Below are 20,721 nucleotides of genomic sequence, written 5' to 3'. Positions count from 1 at the left end.
CTCGCCACTGATGTTAACTGTGGCTGGGAATCAAATCAGATTGCCAGGTTCACAGCGCACTGTGCTAACCACTGCACCACTGCTCCACCCACTGAATGAAATATGTAGTAATCATCATAAATAGGTTAAGTGTAAATTCACAGATTTGAATGAGTCACATTTACCATGGTGTTGCAGAGGGCCTTTACCATTGAATCTGATCATTATGGGAAATTGTATGATCTCTGACCCATCGAGTTGTCAGTTCTGCAGACCAGCTGAACTTTGCTCCAATAACAATTGATCATGATCAATATCGGGCAAATTGAATGCATTGGTTTATACCCGATCGATACTTTTATTTATTTATATGGATTTAATGTGCACAGAAATAGTTGGCTTCGTTCGGAATCACATATTCGATGCGATTCAGTCCCCATGACGATATTAAAAGCATCAAACTGCGTCGATGTTGCGCTGCATTGGCGAGCGATCTATACCGTTGGCTACATACTGTGCAAAAGAAGTTCCGCATACACACATACACGTGCCAGCATTCGTAATCATAGTGGTTATGCAGCTCAGAGGTTTGTTGCAATGCTGAGATGCAATTCCTTCGATGTAGCCATAGCATATTCTTCTCGCAACACAACACGTGAATGAATGATCAATAACTGATGCCGGGCCTTCGTTATTTCAGTGACACAAAAGACCCCTGTTATTGTGACCCTAGGTGACCTCTGTTTTGGCGAGGAACCCTCAGGGAGCAACAATCGTAAACGCACGAGGAAGCCAGCAACATCTTAACGCAATAAGACGGACGGACGTGCTACGATTTGTTCTGACGGACTCACGCAATACGATCGTTAACGACGGACTCATGTGCTACCAATCGTTCTCATCTTGACCGTCGATCGGACATGTCAATGCGTTGTTGATGACAATTTGTTGTTGTTCAAATTAATGTGCGCAATTATGCCATGCTTGGATTAACTGCAGCTGTCTGCAGTAACAAAAGATGCTCTCAAATCTGTCAAACAGTCGCAACTGTATAAATCATAACACCTGTGCATACATGTAGTAGCGACAAGGAATGTCATTTAAACATTTTTAATTAAACTATCCTCGCCTCTAACTACCCCATTCATCTAAACCATCTGTTCTGCTGGAACACATGTTTATGAGGACCGTCTGCTGCCAATTCCGAGAGCCGCACATTGGAGGAAATATCTCGGTAATGTATTTATTCGGCATTTTACTCTCAAAATAAATTAGAGAATATTGACAAATGAGGTCCTATCCAAATTAGCAGTTGTCCTGCTGTATCGGTTCCGCCTGCTGAAGGTCGCTTGTGTTGCGATCGAAACGTCGTGATTTAATTTAATTTATTTTATACCTACGTGACTTTACCGAAAGAACCAAAGAGTAAATGAGGTCCTACTGGAAGAACGAGCTTGTGAGGCAATGATATTGGTTTGTCGATGCTAAACTGACAAAGTAGGAACATATTTTGTATACTAATGATCAAGGGTTAACCATCTGCAGGTATTACCACAATCGTTCGTGCACAAATAATGTACATCAAATGGGAAGGTGCCAGACGTTATTAACCAGTTTAGGTCATAACTGGCTGTGATGTTCCCTTCCTACCTGCCTATGTTAGAAAAATAATAAAATTAATAATATTTTCGACTCTCTGAGTGACATTCACTAACACAGCCACCGTTGTTCGCTTTCCTCGATGTGGCGGTGGCTCTTTCCGAGCTCTCTCCGAGCTTATATTTACAAGCAAATTTCTTACATTGACATGCTAATCTCTCTCAATACAATGGCCACCCCAACAGCTTCGTTTGTCAAGATTTCTCCGATCTTACATTTACATGCAAATTTAATCTCTAGCTCTGCTCACTGACCCTTGGGCTACACCCATCTCCAACCTTTATAACACCCTGTGCCTTGGCAGCGCTCCTGCCATATATTTTTCCTGCCTCAGCAGCTCTCCCGCTATATTTTTCACCTGATGACGATTGCTTGCGTTGCGATCGAAACGTCGTGATATTGTTATTATTTCATTAATTTTATTATTTTTCTATCCACGTGGCTTTACCGAAAGACCCAAAGAATATGAATTCCTGCAGTCACGAAAGCTTTAAGTCAAGATTAAAAACGAATATACCGACTTGGAAAAGGATCAATTAGAATTTTCACTGCAACCGGAATGGCTGCAGATGATCAAGGTGAAGTACTCTAATAAGCACCCAATTTGGACCCTGGCTCAGCGCTCAACACTCTTCACGGGTTGACGTTTAAAGCACGGTCTGGCTTCACTGCACTTTATCGCCATTCAATTTTCCATGACGCTGGACGTCGTGAGAAATGATGAAAGAGGCGAGGCACTCAGCCGAAATGGGCTTACGGTGGAGTGAGACTCAATTGACCGACCATAAATTATAGGCGTTCTGCCTATTGCCAGGGTCTTCTTTTGCATATGAATACGGCAATAGATTAACGTGTGCAGCGTAGGTATGTACGGTCATCCGTGAAAAAGAGCTTTATAGCGCATCGGATTCCTCCAGCATGAATACATATTCTGACTCTGTACACATGTATGAACTTCTTTCGCACTGTCCATAGCCAATCGTGCTGATTGGAGGTGCTGCCGCTACCAGTGACTGCAAACCTTGTGGATTCTGCTGTAGCCAGTGAGCCGGTTTGCACCGAGGCGAAAGTTAAAATCCCACAACCTTCAGCTAATATTCGCAACATGTTACCAGGAGGACTGGTAGCTATGCCATAGTGATTGTTCGATTGTACATTATGGGTTTGGAGTGGTGGTACAGTGGTTAGCACACTGTGCTCTGAAGCCAGCGACCAGACTTTGACTTACATCTATGGCATTGGTTCTTAACCTGGGGTGAACGCACCCACTGGGGGTGTAAGATGCCCTTTCTGAGAACCAAAGAGGTGCAAGGCTGCAGTAAAGGTTAAGAACCACTGATCTATTGGTATCCTCAAAGGCGAGTGATAGCAGAAAAGTGCAAGGCCCTCTTTAATCAACTCAGTGACCAGCGTGGTGAAGTATGGACAAACAATACCCTTGTCATCGCATGAGGAAGCCTTCATCTTGCAGTGGACTGATGAAGGACTGTGAGTAATGATATTGTAATATCGGCAGACTATTGTGTACTGGATTTAACGTCCAGAACTTATACCTGAAGGTAACATGCAACTACAATACTCAATATAACAAAATAATGATTATTCATGAGTAATTAAAATGACAGAACATTCCAATGTAGCAGATGTTATGGGTTGTAATAGATGCTCATCTGAATAAATAAAAAACAATAATTGCACTGCAAATACCAATTGCATGCTAATATTCTCATTACTTAACAGGATTTTTTCATTAAAACATGCAGTGATCACAATGATGGGAGAAAAGTGTAACCAATAAGAAAACACTTCGCCCTGGCTAACGATCAATATATATTATGTTTTTTTGTTTTTCTGTATCTCACATTGGTATATATTATGTTTTTTTGTTTTTCTGTATCTCACATTGGTATAAATGCTCCATTTCCTGTATGTGCTGTTCGGCTGGTGGCAGAACACCTGTGTTGGGAAGAGGGCTCACATCAGGGCACGCGCGCACACTTTGACACACGCAGCATGAAGCACATGGCGCGTAACAGCAACTACTCCCAGCGTCAGGCAAACGGCAATGCTGCACGGGTGCCAAAGCAGTCCATATGGGTTGCATTTAAAGCAGCGATATATGACGACACGGCTGGGACTGCGGTGCAGTCGTTAGCGCACTGAACGATGAATCGCTGGTGATGTGCATGCGATTCCTGGCCACGTCTAACACCAGTGGTGAGTGATATCCGAAGAGGTTGTTGCCAGCCTCCCATTCAATTCAAATCTATAAACGATGACCAAAAACCCCATCGCATCTGGTTGGTTGGCCACATTTTCTGAAAATTTAGTTTTGAGTTGGTGGTCTAAAAACGATATATTATTATTACGGATATCACTTGCCAATGATGTTAGCCATGACCAGGAATTGGAAGTCAGACCATCGGATTCATAGAGCAGAGTTGTTAAATGCCACGCTAACACTTCTACACAAGCACAAATGACTTCATATATAAAGTTTTTTTTTAATTTAACTTCATACACGTTCATCACGTTAATGGAACACAGTGTACCACATTACTCTGTACAATAATTTAGCCCACAATAACAGTTGTGGAATTTTGTTTAAGCAATTTGCACAAGCAGATAAAAGGACCTACGGGCAAAGCAAGCGACCCGACCAAATTGAGACACTCAACCACAAAGATCAACGGGATGTAAATAGAAGATCAGCAAGGGGACTCAACACCAATTACACCGAATGACCTCATCTCCTCAGACGTAACCCAAAAACAACCACCCTGTCTGACTTGCTGGGTTATGGTTGTTCGTGCAATTCTCTTGACGTTCTGGGTATTAACCTGGACAACAAAACCGTAAATTCTATTTCGTAGGTGTTTGACTTACACCGTGCGTTGGGGGGACATTTTTTACACGCTTATAGAATCTTCTCTGGAACATGTCTGCAGTTAATGGACGAGTGCTGTGTTTAGCATGTTATATTAAATAAAATCGTTCACATTGATCGTTGTCCTGACATAACTGGAATGCAAGAATACTTAATCTCTCACACTTAAAATATGTGCAAAGGACACTTTGCAGATATCAACTTTAGACATGCACATTGCAACAGGGGGTAAATATTCAGTGGCATAAATTTGTTTTTCACATATCAGAAACTAAACTATTTATATTTTAATATAATGGTCCACTTTGAAGACACATCGTTTCATGAACCACAACGAAAACAGTATGTGCAGTTCTAGATAATGCCGTGTACAGTAACAGCGCAGGTTTGAACATGTTGAAGACCAAGGCCTGAACATTACTTAGGTGGAAGAGCAGCATTTACTTCAGTCATTAATAAACATTGCAAAAAGGATCAATTCAGTCCTTCAATCCGCCAGTATCACGAGAAACTGAACACAAACATATGAATAACACTCAGTGTAGAAATTACATGGTTGTCTTATTGATAAACTGGTCCCTGCCATGAGAATGTGGAATTTGCACCACTGGCTTCTGACTTGTGACCACCAAGAGATGAAGCCTGTTTTAATCAATGGGTAGACTGAGGGTACGGTATAACTTGTGAAGAATTCTTGAAAAAAGTTGGATAGTTATTTTTTGGGATCCCATTCTCAAAACTATTTGACTGCCTTTTATAGATACACATTGGTGTTGTGTTATATGCTCGTAAAGCAGCCAGCGCTTATGGTGAATTACTGCACTTAAAAGGCATTAACCTTGGACGCCTGTTATCTTTTTATCTCTCTTCCACTACCATTCTATCTTTTAACGTGCCTTTACACTCGAAGAGCAATAAACTGTTAAAGACTCACATAGAAGGCAACACATGATTAAGGGTCCGAGTGTGGTTTTTTTAATGCAGTGTTGAACACGTGGCAGTAGCGAGTACTTGTAGATCACTCCGTGCCCAAGCGGCATATGACTACCAGACTACAAGACGGGTTCTAAAACACACCGTTAATTTTTTTGCACGATCGGAAAGTCGGCTGAATTGGAGGGTCTTTCGCCACCAATGAGTGGGTTGGGGGGAATGTAGTAAAAGGCCGCTGTCGTTTATGTGTTCCGCATCATATCGAACGAGAAAATGTACAGAAATGGCACACTGTGCACGTGAGCACAATGAATAACTGCAGTCGTCGAATTATATTGAGAAGCTACAACTGCGTAGGATATAAAAAAAGAAACAAAAAATTGCAAAGCTGCATCCCTGCAATTGCTTGCTCACACGTCACTGCTGGTAGATTGGCCTCCACCTAGAGGTAAATATGGTACTGTATACTTAATCTCCATATGTACAAGTCAATACATGGGGGTATGAAGGCACATTTTACATTTCTAGAGCCAGGGGGCACAAATTGACACTTATTTTTTAACTATCCTAAAGTGATGATGGGCCAATCATATATTTGGGATGGATAGCAAATTGATAAGCGCGCAATGTCAGTACAACACCATGACAGTCAGCAGCTGTTTCAGGTTCGGGCCTCCACACGTCCAACATTCATTCATGCATGAAGGAGTATAATCACCATCAGCATATATAAAACAAAAACCCATGGCCAGGACCAGTGCTGGCCACTCCACCTCATGTGCCATACTGGCCTTAAACGGTGCTTGCCAACACAACAGCCCTTGCCGTGAATCTACACGGATACCCCTTGCAGTTGTATGAATGGCACATCCAACCATCAACCGAGTTGATGGTTGGATTTCGACAGACATGGTGATTCGAAATTTCCCAAAGTATGCTCTCTGCCACAAAGTGGGCTTAAAACACTCTGCGGTAACGAAGGCAACAGTCGACCATTGTCTGCTTGTAACAAAGCCCTAAGTATCACGTAAGAAATACTACCAAAATCCATCCATGCAACGGTGGTCAACGCAAAGCACCTATGAACCCGGTGACCTAATTCTGATTCCCTTTCATGGCTAGTAGTTAGCATGCTGCGCTATGGGACAGCTAAGCTGGGGTTCAATTACTGGCCATGGCTAGCATTAGTGGCGAGTGCTATCTGAACCAGTCCGAGGTCTCGCTTTATCAACCCGCATTAACAAGTGTGGTGAAGTATGGTCAAACACCCCCCCCCCCTATGATCAACATAGCTTATGAAGGAATCGAAGAGCTGCCAATGATTATTTTCAAGTCAAAGAATTTCTGCCGTTAGCTTTTGAAAATAAGCAAGTGTTTGATTAAAATAAATTGCCAAGCATGCCAAAACAAAAGTTGCTTTCGGTGGTGGTTGTTTTTCCCAGCTTGTTTAACTTAAATGGCGTCTCATATAAAACACACTGATCTTGTGTGCAGTAAACAGCAAATATATCATTACATAAAAAAAACATTGCTCCCCAACAGTCTGGGACTAGAGCAAAATGTTCTGTTGTAGCTGTCACCATGAATGTGTGGAAATAGAGTGTAACATGTCCCAGCCTCACAATTTATTTTCCCTGCTGAAACCAAAGTTGAATGCCTCTGTCTGTACAATGGAAGTGGGGGCCACCATGACATTTGTGCTATTTTCACGGAAGAAAAATTACGGCCGGACAACACGCAAGGGCAAGTCTTATCAGCAACAGCACGACTGTGACCATCCAATGTTGTACGTGATCAAAACTGGCATCGGCCGCAGCACGTGTAGCATTTATCACCGCTGCACAGCTGCAAAGAACACAGCCAAACAACCACATGCAACAATCCCCCCGCCCCCCCACAGGATCTTTAAAGTGCTGGGGGGGGGCAAGCGATGCTGGTGTGCACCTATTGATGCCAAAATGCAACACAAAAAGAGGACTGTTCACAGCCAGACCAAGTCTAGTGATTTAGTGGGGGTATAAAAAAAGCGCTGGTCACCTCACCCTTAACCGAGTGGCTCATGCCTGAGCACGATCTGTCGAGTCTTCTGATGCTTTTAGATCAGGTCACGTATAGCGTACACCTCCACCACACTGCTCAAGTGTGTCTGCGGTCAAGGGTCAGCAACCTTTGAATCCTACTCTCAATTGCCACAAGAAACAAAGCACCACACACCATCGTAGGACTGAGTCTTTGAGCTGCAATGAACCAATGACGATGCCGATTGGATGTACTAATGTATGATATGGCTGTTGTTCACAATTGCGTCCATTCAAAAAAGTCTTGCCCCATCTCAGTGCCGATGCTGCTGATCACAGAATGACTTACACATTTTAGACGGCATTGAAAATTGGAGACACTGGTCCGATTGAGATTAAAGTCGACGCTGATGCACGTTAACAGGAATTGACCCCAGGTGGTCAGGTTTCATAGTGCAGTAGACACACCGCTGAAGTCATAAGTCAGGCCAAAAAGCGATGGCATTCTCAAAACACAGCGAGTGGATGGAGCTCACCTCCATTTGTAACCCTTATTATCCCTTACCTAGAAAAGGAACAATGGCTTTTAGTGTATTAGTAGTGGAAATATTTAGTAGTTATTCAATCGTGGTAATTCTACTTTCCCATGGATCTGTCTTTCCATTCGACGATCACTGTTGACCCACCACAAAGTGATACTTAAGTTTACGAATTTGTAAAGAATGATGGGGCGAGGCAACCCCCATCAGGATCAAGACTGGTGACAATTTAATTTTGAGTTGACCTCCCTAACTACAGCGCCACTTTGGATCACGATCCACTGCTGGACGATGGCCTCCCCACACCATGGCGGCAGTAGCGAGGGTTATTTGACCCGACTTCACCATGCTGGATCAGGGATTGAGTGAAAGTCCGCCAAGTGGAGCACAGTGAATCAGAATATTTCCGAATCAAAATATGTATTTATACTCGAGGAATCTGATGAGTTATAACAAAGCTCTTTCACAGATGTCCAGTGAACTTTTCTTCACTGCCCTCTACTGCCCACAATGCCTACTGCATCCGTGTTGTTGTCAATCGTGGTCACCCATCCACGCCTGCTTGGCTTCTGAGGTGTGATGGGATTAGGAGCATTCCGGCTGATTTGCTTAAGCAACACTCGGTGCAGTTTTACACACCAAGACGAAAACATAAAAGTGATACATAGTAAATCTAAATTTGAATTATTCAACGTATCTGAAAACGGTGAACGTTGAAATAATAGCACTGTTATATAAAAAAGAAATAACGCTAGGATAAATTATATGTTTAAAAAGTTTGGGTCGAATTAAGATTTAAGAAGGATATTACGCATGCAATGGCCTAATGTTTCATGTTTGACAAAGCAGGCTACGGACCCAAATGTGGAACACATTATACACGTCTAAGGGAAAGCAATAAGCTCATACATTTTTTTTATAATTTGTTAGCTAATATGCTGAACATCATGTATAAAAGATCACTGTAATGGTTTTGACACAGTTCCAGCATGCAGAAGAGAAGTTGTATCCAAGTGGGCACTTATCTCGTTATGAAGTAACGAGTGATTGATGTGGCCACATATATATAAAAACACCAATGCCCTTTATTCAAATGAGACCCCAAAGAGATTAATAGCCTCCAATAAATTTGGCATGAGAACTCATTTCTGCTCTCGACCCTGAACAAGTGCACGGAAATTCCACATGACCATGCCGAGTGCCAGGCTATGCATAGGGCACCCCCTGTGTTGATTAACCCACTAAGAGGTGCTTATTTTATGGACGCGTGAATGTGATGGGCTGACCTCAAACAAGAATTTCAACTCACAGTCTTTGCAAATGTGAAGCTTTCAGATTTGACATTCGGGTTGAAAAACAAGAACATTGCCCAACTCTTGTGAATTACATCACGGTCTCGTCAAAATTAATTCTAGAACAATGCGCATTGGTAATTTTCCACAGATAATAAATACTGGGTGGGGTCCCCTTAGGAAATCTAAATGTGGCATTTTTGCAAACTGTTTCAGTGGCGAATGCATTGACCACTGATCTATCCGGCACCCCACCTAATGAGCACTGCATAAGTAGGTTTTATATGTATCATACTTGACGCCAAAATGAAGCATAAATACTTTTTTTTTCGCCATATCAGCCCAGGACCGCTGGATTAATGTTGGAAGCCGGATAATCGCGTACCAGATAATCAACGATCAACTCAATATCTATTCGTATGTTAATATACGTTGCATACGATGAAGAATGGGACTTCATCGGCGAAATCTATATTTAGAACAATTACGTAAAGAGTGCGCACCGGGAGGTTTTTGCAGCGATGACGCGGTCAAAAAAAAAGAACACCTTCAAGGTGGCCGTGAAGGACGATGCCGTGTCCACACGAGCGTTCTTCAGTGGCGCCCCCCCCCCACCCCGCCGATGCTGACGTCACCACCCACAAAAACAAAATCTCATTGGGAGGGGGTGCGCATGGGCCTCACAGGCATTGCACCCCTCAAAATCCCGCGCCCTTCCTCCGTCACTCTCGGCTCAATCTCTATACTCACGGACTGTGCGTGCGTCTGTCTGTCGGTCATTATTATTGCTAGGGCGATGATTAATGCCCGCTTTTTTATTTTTATTTTACACAAAGCTCCAATGCTTAGAAAAGCCGACCGATCAACCTTAATGCAATTCCGTGCCGTACATCGGAGCAGCGGGATGCATTACTGGGGCACGTACAATTTTGATAATGGAATCCGGACACTGCAGATTAAGATCGGACGCATTACTCGGAGGCAGCGACAGGAAAATTGCCGCTAAAATTGCAGGGAAATTTTATCAAAAAATTCCATCAGCATTTACTGGGCATGTGATGTTTCACGGTGACATAAGATAAAGTTGGTTCATATGTAGCAACATAACATTTAAAATCATTATTATTACTGCTGATTTAAGTGCCTGCAATGCAATATATTAAACATTTTTGTGTTCATTATTTATATAAACTGCTTGCTGTTGGGTAAATAGTTATTACCCCACAATCGTGCAAACAGTATAGCAAAATATATTAAAGAAGGCATTAAACAGCATCACTGGTATTGAAAGAAACCATAAAAATATTCAAGCAACAACACTGAAAATATAATAAAATAGCATACAAGCTCTCATCTCGATAGAGCGTTACAAAAATCCATTTAGCAGGCACGGCTGTTGCTGCGATGCACTTGGCAGCATGACGACACTGCTACGCATCGGACTGGCTTCGAAAGCCCTGCGGTGCATTTGTCAATCATGCAAATTCTCAGAGAGTGGTACTACATGAGCCGGGTGCGCAAGAACTTTCTGACCAAGCTGCAGTTCGAGTGAAGTTGCCTGGTCTCCAAAGACGTTGTCACTAAAAGGTAGCCCCCATCTTAGTGTTGTGCAATAGATTGACTTTGAATTAATCTGGCAAGGGTACAGAGAGCCACAGGCATTAGAACGGTCCAGTGATGTGGACAAGCAGAAATAGACCGAACCCTGCAGGCAACGTTCCCACAATTGATCCAATTTATCAGGAAAATATCATGCTCTACCCCCAAGGACATATTAGGGCACGAGTTAGTTACTGCTATTCTTGGATCTATCGGTAAAGTCACATAGAAGGGAAATAATAAAATAATAAAAATAAAACATAATAAAATATTATAATCCCTTCTACTTGACTTTACCGAAAGATCCAAGAATATGAATCCCTGCAGTCACGAAAGCTTTACATAGAAATTTAGTTACTGCTGTTCTGGTTAATAACTAATAACAATGCCTTCCTGGGTTTTATCTCTTATCGTATCATCTATGTATATAACACTTTAGTCCAAGGTGCGTTACAATAATTATATATTTATACATAACAAGATATTGATTTAATTAAAACTGCTGCATATTCAGCTGGCATGAGCTTTAGATCAAAAGAAAAGGAATTTAGGATTTACAGATTTGAAGCAAAATTTCTGATTTTCTTTTCGGATAATTTACATCCTGTAAAAATGTAACATATTCGGTAAAATAATGTCATCCAATGGCACAAGAACGGTGTAATAGTGGTGTAATAGTTAATAACATCTAAATGTGGTCTATTATCCACAAAAAAAGCCCTGCCATTCACAGCCATCGTGGTCATGTATACAAGACTGCCGTCAAATATGGATTGCACAGTATCATGCAGAGCAATCACGCATGCAAACATGCAAAACCTTGCATTGTGACTCACGGATGAAGCTGAATAGAAATACGTTTTGAGTGCCTGCCTTGCGCAGAGTTGCTGGTTAAATTGCCACAGCTGCGCGGTAACTTCTCCATTAAAGTAATGTCCCCCCGTCACCTGTTATTCACGGAACTCTCAAGGTGCTTTGATTCATGAATAAGGGAAGGCAAGTGTGTTGCAGTATCACAGTTTAAAACTGTGGTTTTAAACAGATCTACCTGAGCAACAACACTATGGCTGTAAATTCACAACCTTCGGGTGCATGGTAGGCAAGCGATTTAATAAAACAAATTATGATACATCTTACAGATACTGCTTATGTGGTGATACCAGCAAGACATAGTAAAACAAAGTAATTCTCTTAAAGGGAAAAAAAATCAACATTACTCTCTATGCAGTAAAATGTTTATATACGAGTACATAAATTATGTATTTCATACAGCAAGCACTAACCAAAGATATAACCCAATACATTAAATGCTTTGGTAGATGGCCATTCAAACAATGCAGGACATGCGTGCTCAGTGCCCATTAAAAATAATCGCTCGGGGCAAGGATTTTTCTGGGCCTTTTATAGACGTACTCCGAGAACGAAGGCGACTAGCTTCCTGCCACTAAGCTCTCTTACTGCTGATGCACTGCGGGTTTCAACAATGCCTGGCGCATCGATCTTCTCTGATCCTCTGCTTCGTCATTGCTTTAGGCTGTAAATTATTGTGCACCTCACCTGCCCGTTTTGCCACGCAGGGTCTTTTCGTGGCCACGAATTCTAGCCACGTACGTCAATTGCAACCCGTCCCCCCTGAGCAACGTGCTGCAAATGGAAACCTTTCGGCGGGCCTCAGTCATAGTTTGAATTATGTCACACTCGCTGATGCAGTTTAACGCGTAGGCCTTCGCCACCAATATTCATAAAAGTTTGTTTTTATTGGGTTAGATCGCGTAAATATAAATGCGTCGTTAAACCAGCCACCACCCAACACAGAAAATTAGTAAGGTTTATCACGTAAACAAAAAGTGCCAATTAATTACTACTTCAGCACACCGGTGCGTGGGAGAGTAAACCCACAAACAACATTTACAATTCGAGCACGACGTTTCACTTGTGATGGCAGCCAGCTTCGTCAGGCGATTGGCCAAAATTGTAAAGAAATTATCCTGTTTTGGTCTCAGAGTAAAGACGATGTCATCACTGTGAGCCTATCAGGTGCGAAGACCAGAGGGGGGTTAATGTAGTCATATAAATTACAATAAATCCTGTTCATCTGAGAATATGCAGTACCTATTATTGGTTGGGTTATTCACAGTTAATCAACATTCAGTGGAATTCTCTTATGTTTCGTTTTTTTGTCATACATTTTGTTGATCAGAGCATATGCAGTACCTATCATCGGTTGCTCACAGTTAATCAACATACGGTGGAATGCTTTAATGTTCAGTTTGTTATTCTTGGTTCTTTCGGTAAAATCACGTAGAAGGGAAATAATAAAATAATAATAAAACAATAAAATTCTCACGACGTTTCGATTGCAACACAAGCAATCATCATCAGGTGTGAAAACCACAGCAATAAATTTTGAAAAAAGTGGCGGTTTTTTCTTAACGTTAACACCACGGACAGAATTGTTTTATTTTTATTATTTTATTTCCCTTCTACGTAAATTTACTGAAAGAACCAAGAATATGAATCCCTGCAGTCACGAAAGCTTTAAATCGAAAAAGTTCAGTTTGTTGTCGCTCTCGTGCTGATGTGAATCGGCATCGTCGCCGCAGGAAGACACATCTCGCCCTCCCCCTCTTGTGCTTTGCACAGGTCAGCTTGGAACTCCCATCCCTCTCTTTCCACACCAATCATCTACAAGCCGACTCTCAATTTGACTGTGAACGATGATCACCTCTTACCATGGAGACACGCGCAGCCTCGTCTTAAAAATGTGGAATTTACACAATCGCCTCGGGACACATCCCAAATTTTTTATTGCAGCAAGGAGGGATTTTTTTCAACCTGACTTTCCTTCGCTCTCCATTCCTTGTGGCGAGGACTGATAGAGGTCTCGTAGAAAATGTGATTTCAAACACCCATTCACGTATCCTTTGTAATCGTGTTATATTTCTGTCATCTAATTTTTCTGAAATGTTACGTCGTACAGTACGTGGGAGACGGTGATGTGGTGGCAAGTGCACTGGGTTAAGATCTCAATAACCCCTACCCCCGTATCCTTGGTCTTCCCTTAGTATGTTGGTTCTCTCTCCCCTCTCATCTCCCCCCCCCCCATATAAATCTTCACCCCCCACCCCATGCAGGGTCCCCACTTGGCTCGCGTTTTTAAGTCACGATAACAAAAAAAGATCTCGACAACCACGGATTGATTGCTGACCGTGGATGACAACTGTGATCTCGATGTAAGATCATTTGTATCGTAATGTGTGCACCTGCTCTGACCCACCCGCTTAGGTCAACTTAGTCTAAAATACCTTTACCTGGTGCGGTGTGATGAACATTGTCAAACTCACACGAAAGCAACTATCCATGCATGGTGTTAACGCCACCAGGCTAAATAGGTGCTTGCAAAAAAATACCTTTCTCACAAAAATTCAGTCCAGGGTTTACAAGTGTATTTATAGTAAACGTCTACGTGGTTCTTCATGTTGTACGTACTCCGCACTACATAAAGCGTCAAAACGTCTCCCCTTGTATAAAAACAACGCGGGGGGAGGGATCATTTTGGGTATTTCTGGAAATGCAACATTGCCAAAGCGTGGCCAGTCAATTAATAGGCCATAATATAAAGTGCACGGCACAGCGTATATATTAACATATTTTCCTATATCACGTCAACACTCATGTCAACATTTTGTGTCATTCCCCTAGACGCTCACTGTTGAGATGCAGCCTTTTCTACTGCAGAGGAATAGTCGTTGTTATGTTGCTGCGTAGCGCTCCGCTGTGTTTCAGGGCGCATCGCAAGTTAATCGGCACAATGGCCAACGTTTTTTTGTGTGTTAGTTTGTTGGCCTTCCCCTGCACCTCCAATTGAGCATGGTTGGCTACGTACGGTGCGAAAGAAGTTCAAAATACATACTGTACATAACTCCACGTGCGCCGGGGGGCTTCTACAGGAAACCATGTGGAGCGAAACGTCGGACATCGTGCCAAACATCGCGCAGTGCAACCCAAAAGCAGACCGGGGGAGAAGCAACCTTGGCTTCTGACAGGCACGCAAACATGCCGTCCATCAAACATCTTTCTACCGTATGCTTAAAATTCTGCTAAAAATGGAACGATAACCATTTCTTGAGACGTAAAATCCCTGCCAAAAACATCATTAGTGAGAATTGGCCCTGAGCATACGCTACCTTCTGGAAAAAAAGAAACACTTTGTAACACAGCAGTCTGGTGGCGTCTGTCCAGGAGACCAGAAGAGGCAAAACATGTTACCTGCAGCACTTCCTAAATTGTGCCACTCAGGTAATTTCCCACCAGCCTAGAACACATGGGAGGTTTGCACTGTTTGTCGAAAGGGGTTCACAGCTAATGGGGCCATTGGGGATAGAGCGGATATCGTATGCTTTTTTTTGACAAAAAAAATGTAGGTGGCTCTGGAAACTAATGCTCAATATTCCCAAGTCAGAGGACTGAGCCAACACCGCTGAGAACGTGGGTTAAAATCCCAGGCTCCGACAGGAAATGTTAATTTCATGGCCTCAACCTGCATCATCAATTAAATAAATCATTACTGCTTTTGAAAAGACTGATCAAATACTAGCTCTCTAGGCTTACTTGACGGACAGTTTCAAAGTGAACAACTCACTCTATTCACCTGTAAACAGCAGAATTTGGAATTTAGTAAGAGGCCTGCACAGAAATTAAAATCTGACATGAATGTCGAGGTGGTTTTAAATGGCACGGGAAAGAAGAGCGAAGCTTGCTTTCTGCTGAACACCGCGAAACACCCAAGAGAGGATAACTATTGATGAGCTGCAGGCAAAACTCTAACACAAAGGGACATAACACTTGTTGGGATTACGTGGAAAGAGCTCCGCTGATGGTACAGAATGGTAGATGAGCGAGGGTGCTGGCTTGCCTGCCGTGTCAGCAGCAAGGGACGGACCTAGAACCTGGGAGAGATGATGAGCCAAGTCGATGGCCGACTGAACTGAACGGCCATATATACAACTGTGGGTTTAAAGAAGTGCATTAGCTAGGCGGCAGTGGGATTTAAACTGTGCAACTCTTATAAATGGGCTCAGTGGCTCTCTGGCAAGGGCAATGAACCCTGGGCTTAATGGGAACTGATGAAGCCCAACTGCTGCTAAAACTATTCTGTTCTTAATGTAGAAGGAAATAATTCACTAAGCAAAGGTTTTTTGAGATGTTCATTGCAGTAGATATTTTGGGTGCTGGGTCCACAGCGAAAAAAATAAAGTGGTTTCAGTATTTGTACCCCTTAATTGCAATTGTAAACTTGGTATAGTTATTTTTGTATTATTATTTTGTCTACAAAATATATTGTCCAAACACTGCTTATGTATATTCAGTAATAAGGATAGCCAAAACACAAGTGTTCCAAATCACAACAAAGACGACCATATAAAAAAAATCCGCATAGTGTTTTGAATGTGGAAATCTGCCGATATATTTTTGGCCAGTTAACAACAATTGTGTGTTTGTTCACGCAAGTTACTTATTGACAGAGCTTTTTTACCGGTCAAATGGAACTTTGAGTGTAAACAAGCGTTATTGTATACGGTCAATTTATTACCTAAAATTAAAAAAACACTAATTTGGGTGCAACAGGTCTTGAAGGTCGAGGTTTTTTAATGGCAATGACGCAGAAAAACATTAATGACCAGCAACGGAGGAATAGCTGAACGACACGATCTCCCGAAGCCCTCTTTTGGCGAGCAGACCTCAACATGGGTAATTAGCGCCTCAACATTTTGCCATCACGCGCAAGAATAGAATAATGAGTCGCTTACCCTTTGGGGCACCACGGGGGAGTGAGATGTTGACTACCTAGTATACAAGAGGTCCTGAGATCGTTCCTGACCCTGCCAATGTCTGTATATTTGGAGTTTGTGTGTTCTCTCTCCCCGTGGATGTGTGGATTTTTCTCCGGGTCCTCTGGTCTTTCCCCTACACATTTTGAAACATGCGTTTAAAGTATTTGGCTGCTATAAGTTTCCACGTGAGAAGCCACTTTGGGGAGCTATCATTTGTGGCCAAGTCGCTTCTGAAAAGAGCTGCTCAGTGGGCCTTACCTGGTCAAATAAATAAATAGTTTACTTTTAGTAGTTTATGCTGTAGTAGTTTATGCAGTTTGAGAAAATTAATTGCAGAGTGCACGGTGGCTGCGGGGAATTTACCAAAGAGAGACTTTGGGAGAGTGCTGTTGGTGAGTACGATTAAGGGCTGCTGTGACACGTAATAGGGTACCCAGAGTTTACCTCGGTTGGGCTAAAGCCACATTCAGATTCCAACTGATTCCGATCATGTTGACTGCCATACATTATACCACAGATAATGTGATTAAAATAGCACAGTTCACTCACCATTATAATTTTAAACAGATATATAGTGTGGTTGTCTTATGTCATAACTGGCTCCAGTGGTATTTAAACGGTGCAAATCTTGTAAATGGGCTCAGTGGCTCCTTGGCAAGGTCAATGAACCAATGTGCTGTGACTGTGGTCGTCCAGAACAGACCATACAACGTATAGCGACGCAATGCCTGAGGCACAAATACGGACGCATCACAGCACTCCACTCCTCCTGATGCTGTTATCTGGCCTGACCGCCTGAATGTGAAAGTGTAGTTGTAGCTCTGCATCTACATCAGCCATACGAAAGAAGAAGACTGGCTCCTATCGTGTAAATGGGGGACGCGTACCACATACTCAGAGCCACGAACAGATATAAGCACAACCCTCTAAGCTCACTGAGACAACGCAACTGTTGTCTGCGCTTGAAAAGCAGGTTAAATTACTACACGGGCGTTTGCGGTTGTGATGTGGTGTTTTTGGTTCGTAACGCGGCGCGCCTTGCTCGGCGTGATGCCCAACGTTATGCTTCACGTGCAAGGGAGTTGTTGGAGCTGTGTGTCATGTGGACTCGTATAGAGTGCCGTTCTATCACCCTGGTATGCACTGTGGGGGTGAGCGCTCTCGACTTTCTCACCGCACACGCACGCGCTCGTGCGCACAAGTGACAAACCTAATAAAATACTCATCGGCCGATATTAAACACTGGTAGCAGCCAGTAAACTTTATATAATCGAGGGAGAAGGTGAGATACTCCTGTTAAATTCCTGAGAAGCTGCCAGCACATGGAGCGAAACGTCAAACATGCTCTCCGATTTGCACAGTTGGCTACGTATGGTGTGAAAGAAGTCCAACACACAGTACATACATGCATGCCCAACAACACGCAGTACAACCCGAAGTCACATCAATAGAGAGCTAAGGTTAAATCGTTTATTTTACGGCACTATTTTTCTCTGTAAAAGTGCAATGACTCCATATTAGACTCAATTGATAGGTAAATGGCATTGGCATTTCTCCAATCCCATACATAGCCATACGTACAAATACATCACCCACTCTCGATGAAATTAGCACCACAGCGCCAATCCCTCCATGACCCATGAAGACACGATCACTGACAAACGCACCACATAATTCCTTCCCTCCACTCCTATGGATCAAAGACAAACGAACATAACCGGGGACTCTCAATCCAGCTGAAAAAATATTGCGCATTGCCAGCATTTTAAACGTCTATATGCATACAGAGTGGTCTTCATCCAGCAGTGGGTTGTACATTATTATTACTCCCACATGCGCATACTATGATTATGAATGTCTACCCAGGAAAGCCTCGGTGAGTATCAAGACTGTTTTTCAGCAAGGTCCTGCCAAGTGTTTACAGTCGGGGGAGCGATGTCACTGTGTGCAATCCCAATTTTTCAGGTAATGTTTCGCCATTTGGATGTTCGATTTTTTTACATATCCTCGTGCAAATATATACACGTGCTGACTTATTTGTTCGCCACACACAAGCAACGGACACATCCCATTATTTAATACAAACACACAAAAGCAAGGCAACGTAATCTAATGTCACTGTGAAGAACATGGACGAACATGTCTGACAAAGTCTGCAGATAAATCGCTGGTAAATAACAGTTCTTATCCCAGTGATAACCAGCGTGGTTTGAGGGTATGTGCAGTCACCGTGTTATGGTGTGCGATGTGCAATTACTAATATTGTGTTCAGGCGGAAATTACAAGGACAAATAATGATTGTTATGGTTCAGTTTAAGTGCCTGAGGCCCATAGGGCCAGACTGACATTCTGAAGATTATTCGCATTCATTGTTAATTGTGTATGCTGCAGGAATCATCAACGCAGGCACAGCAAAGCTGCTAGATAGGCAGATAATCACATAACTGTATTGTATTTGGATGAACTGCATTTTGTCAAGGTACCAAATAAAAGGGTGCAAAAATGTGTGGTGGAGGAAAACAGAATCCTATTAGATCACTCGAATCCCCTTATCATCTGCAGAGATGCAACATGACATTTCTCCTGGTGGATTCCTGCTATATAAGGCACGGCGCCACTGCGGAAAGATGTTAACTACCTCTCCTGGTATACAGGAGGTTGTGGATTCGATCCCAACGCTGATGCCTGCTGTATATTTGGAGTTTGCATGTTCTCCCCATGGTCGCATGGATTTTTCTCAGCATCCTCCGGTTTTTCCCTCCACATTTCCACATAAGCCACTTCGTTGGGCTATCATTTGTAGCCAGGTTAAGTCTGTAAAAGAGCTCTATAGCTCAGTGGGCCTTATTTGGAAAAATACAAATTTTAGTTTTGTTCAAAATTTAGTTTAGACTACTAGGGATGAGTTTGAGATCAAAATATTTTAGATTTTTTTAGCGCAAACAAAGTTGAATATTTTTTTCAGATTTTCGGATCGTTTACATCATGTCATGGTAATAATACTTAAACGTGTCTTCATGCCAATTAGCGTAACATCACCTAAGGCCACGTGACAACCCTCTTGGGGTGATACGAACGGTCAGGACATCATTAGCAGTGACGTCATTGCTGGTGACGTCATATGTTTGAATCGATCAAAAACAAAAAGGTGTTTGGATCATCCAAGATGTTGTGTTATGAAACCAGATTTTGGGGATTTTACATATTGATATGAAAATTTGGATCACAATTCTATGGGATGAACTCTGGGATGTGCCTGTTTTCAAATGTTCTGGGCCAGATTCTCTGTATAACAGCAGCCTGTGCTGGGCAGAATGCTGCCTGAATGGGTAACATGGGCGCGTACAGATAATGTACAAAAGACCTTAACGGAATAAAAAAAAAAGAGGCCTTTGTCTCGTCGTATTTTTTTTTATAATTGTCTCCGTTAGCTCATCTAGACAACAAACCGTGTATGGTAATTGGATGACTTATGTATGTTATGTATGCTTTCAAGTGAGTTCAGTTCGTGTTTACAAAGCTGTCAACGCCATCACCGATTGCCTTCCCGTTGCTCGCACTTGATTCAAACACTGCCTAGTTGTCGAAGCTTCTCCACTGAAAGTCGGCCTTTTCGTGCATCTGCCACCAGGCATCACTCAACACAGTCCAACGCACTCTCAAACGCAGCTCCCCCCCCAGCCACAATGCCCTGCCTGCAATGTTTACCACAAACGTGTCAGTGGCGTCTATGTCAGAAGACTGCGACTTGAAATCCCTGTTAGGGAGATGGCTGGACCCTCATACTTGCAGGCTAGATAGAATGAGTACCACATCGGGAGACGTCAATAATGGAGCGGAATTTTTTACAGTGCAGCCCATCGATCATTTACTTACGCCATTGCCCTCAGAAGCGGGACTATAGAAAGCTCCTCTACAGGGTATTTTGCCTACTTTTCCACGTGAGCCAGATGCGTTGGAAGAGGTGATAGTATCCACAAT

At 42.6% G+C, this 20,721-nt stretch overlaps 1 protein-coding gene across 10 annotated transcripts in view; it reads right to left on the bottom strand.

Annotated features, from left to right (window-relative positions):
• Window positions 1–20,721, bottom strand: part of LOC144722608 (protein furry homolog-like) — a 268,927-nt gene that overhangs the window by 144,995 nt on the left and 103,211 nt on the right. Inside the window, exon 1 of one of the 10 annotated variants that reach the window (XM_078600839.1) lies at window positions 3,541–3,593. The exons of the other annotated variants lie outside the window; for them this stretch is intronic. Coding sequence (XP_078456965.1) covers window positions 3,541–3,559 — 19 coding nt within the window. The 5' untranslated portion in view covers window positions 3,560–3,593. Of the gene's footprint in view, window positions 1–3,540; window positions 3,594–20,721 lie in introns of those variants that run through there. 10 annotated transcript variants of the gene reach the window in all.

The sequence above is a fragment of the Lampetra planeri genome, chromosome 15, assembly GCF_965212315.1.
Source record: "Lampetra planeri chromosome 15, kcLamPlan1.2.h2, whole genome shotgun sequence".
Lineage (NCBI taxonomy): Eukaryota > Metazoa > Chordata > Hyperoartia > Petromyzontiformes > Petromyzontidae > Lampetra > Lampetra planeri.
The sequence above is the reverse complement of the archived record's forward strand: the minus strand, read 5'-3'. Positions and strand labels throughout refer to the sequence as shown.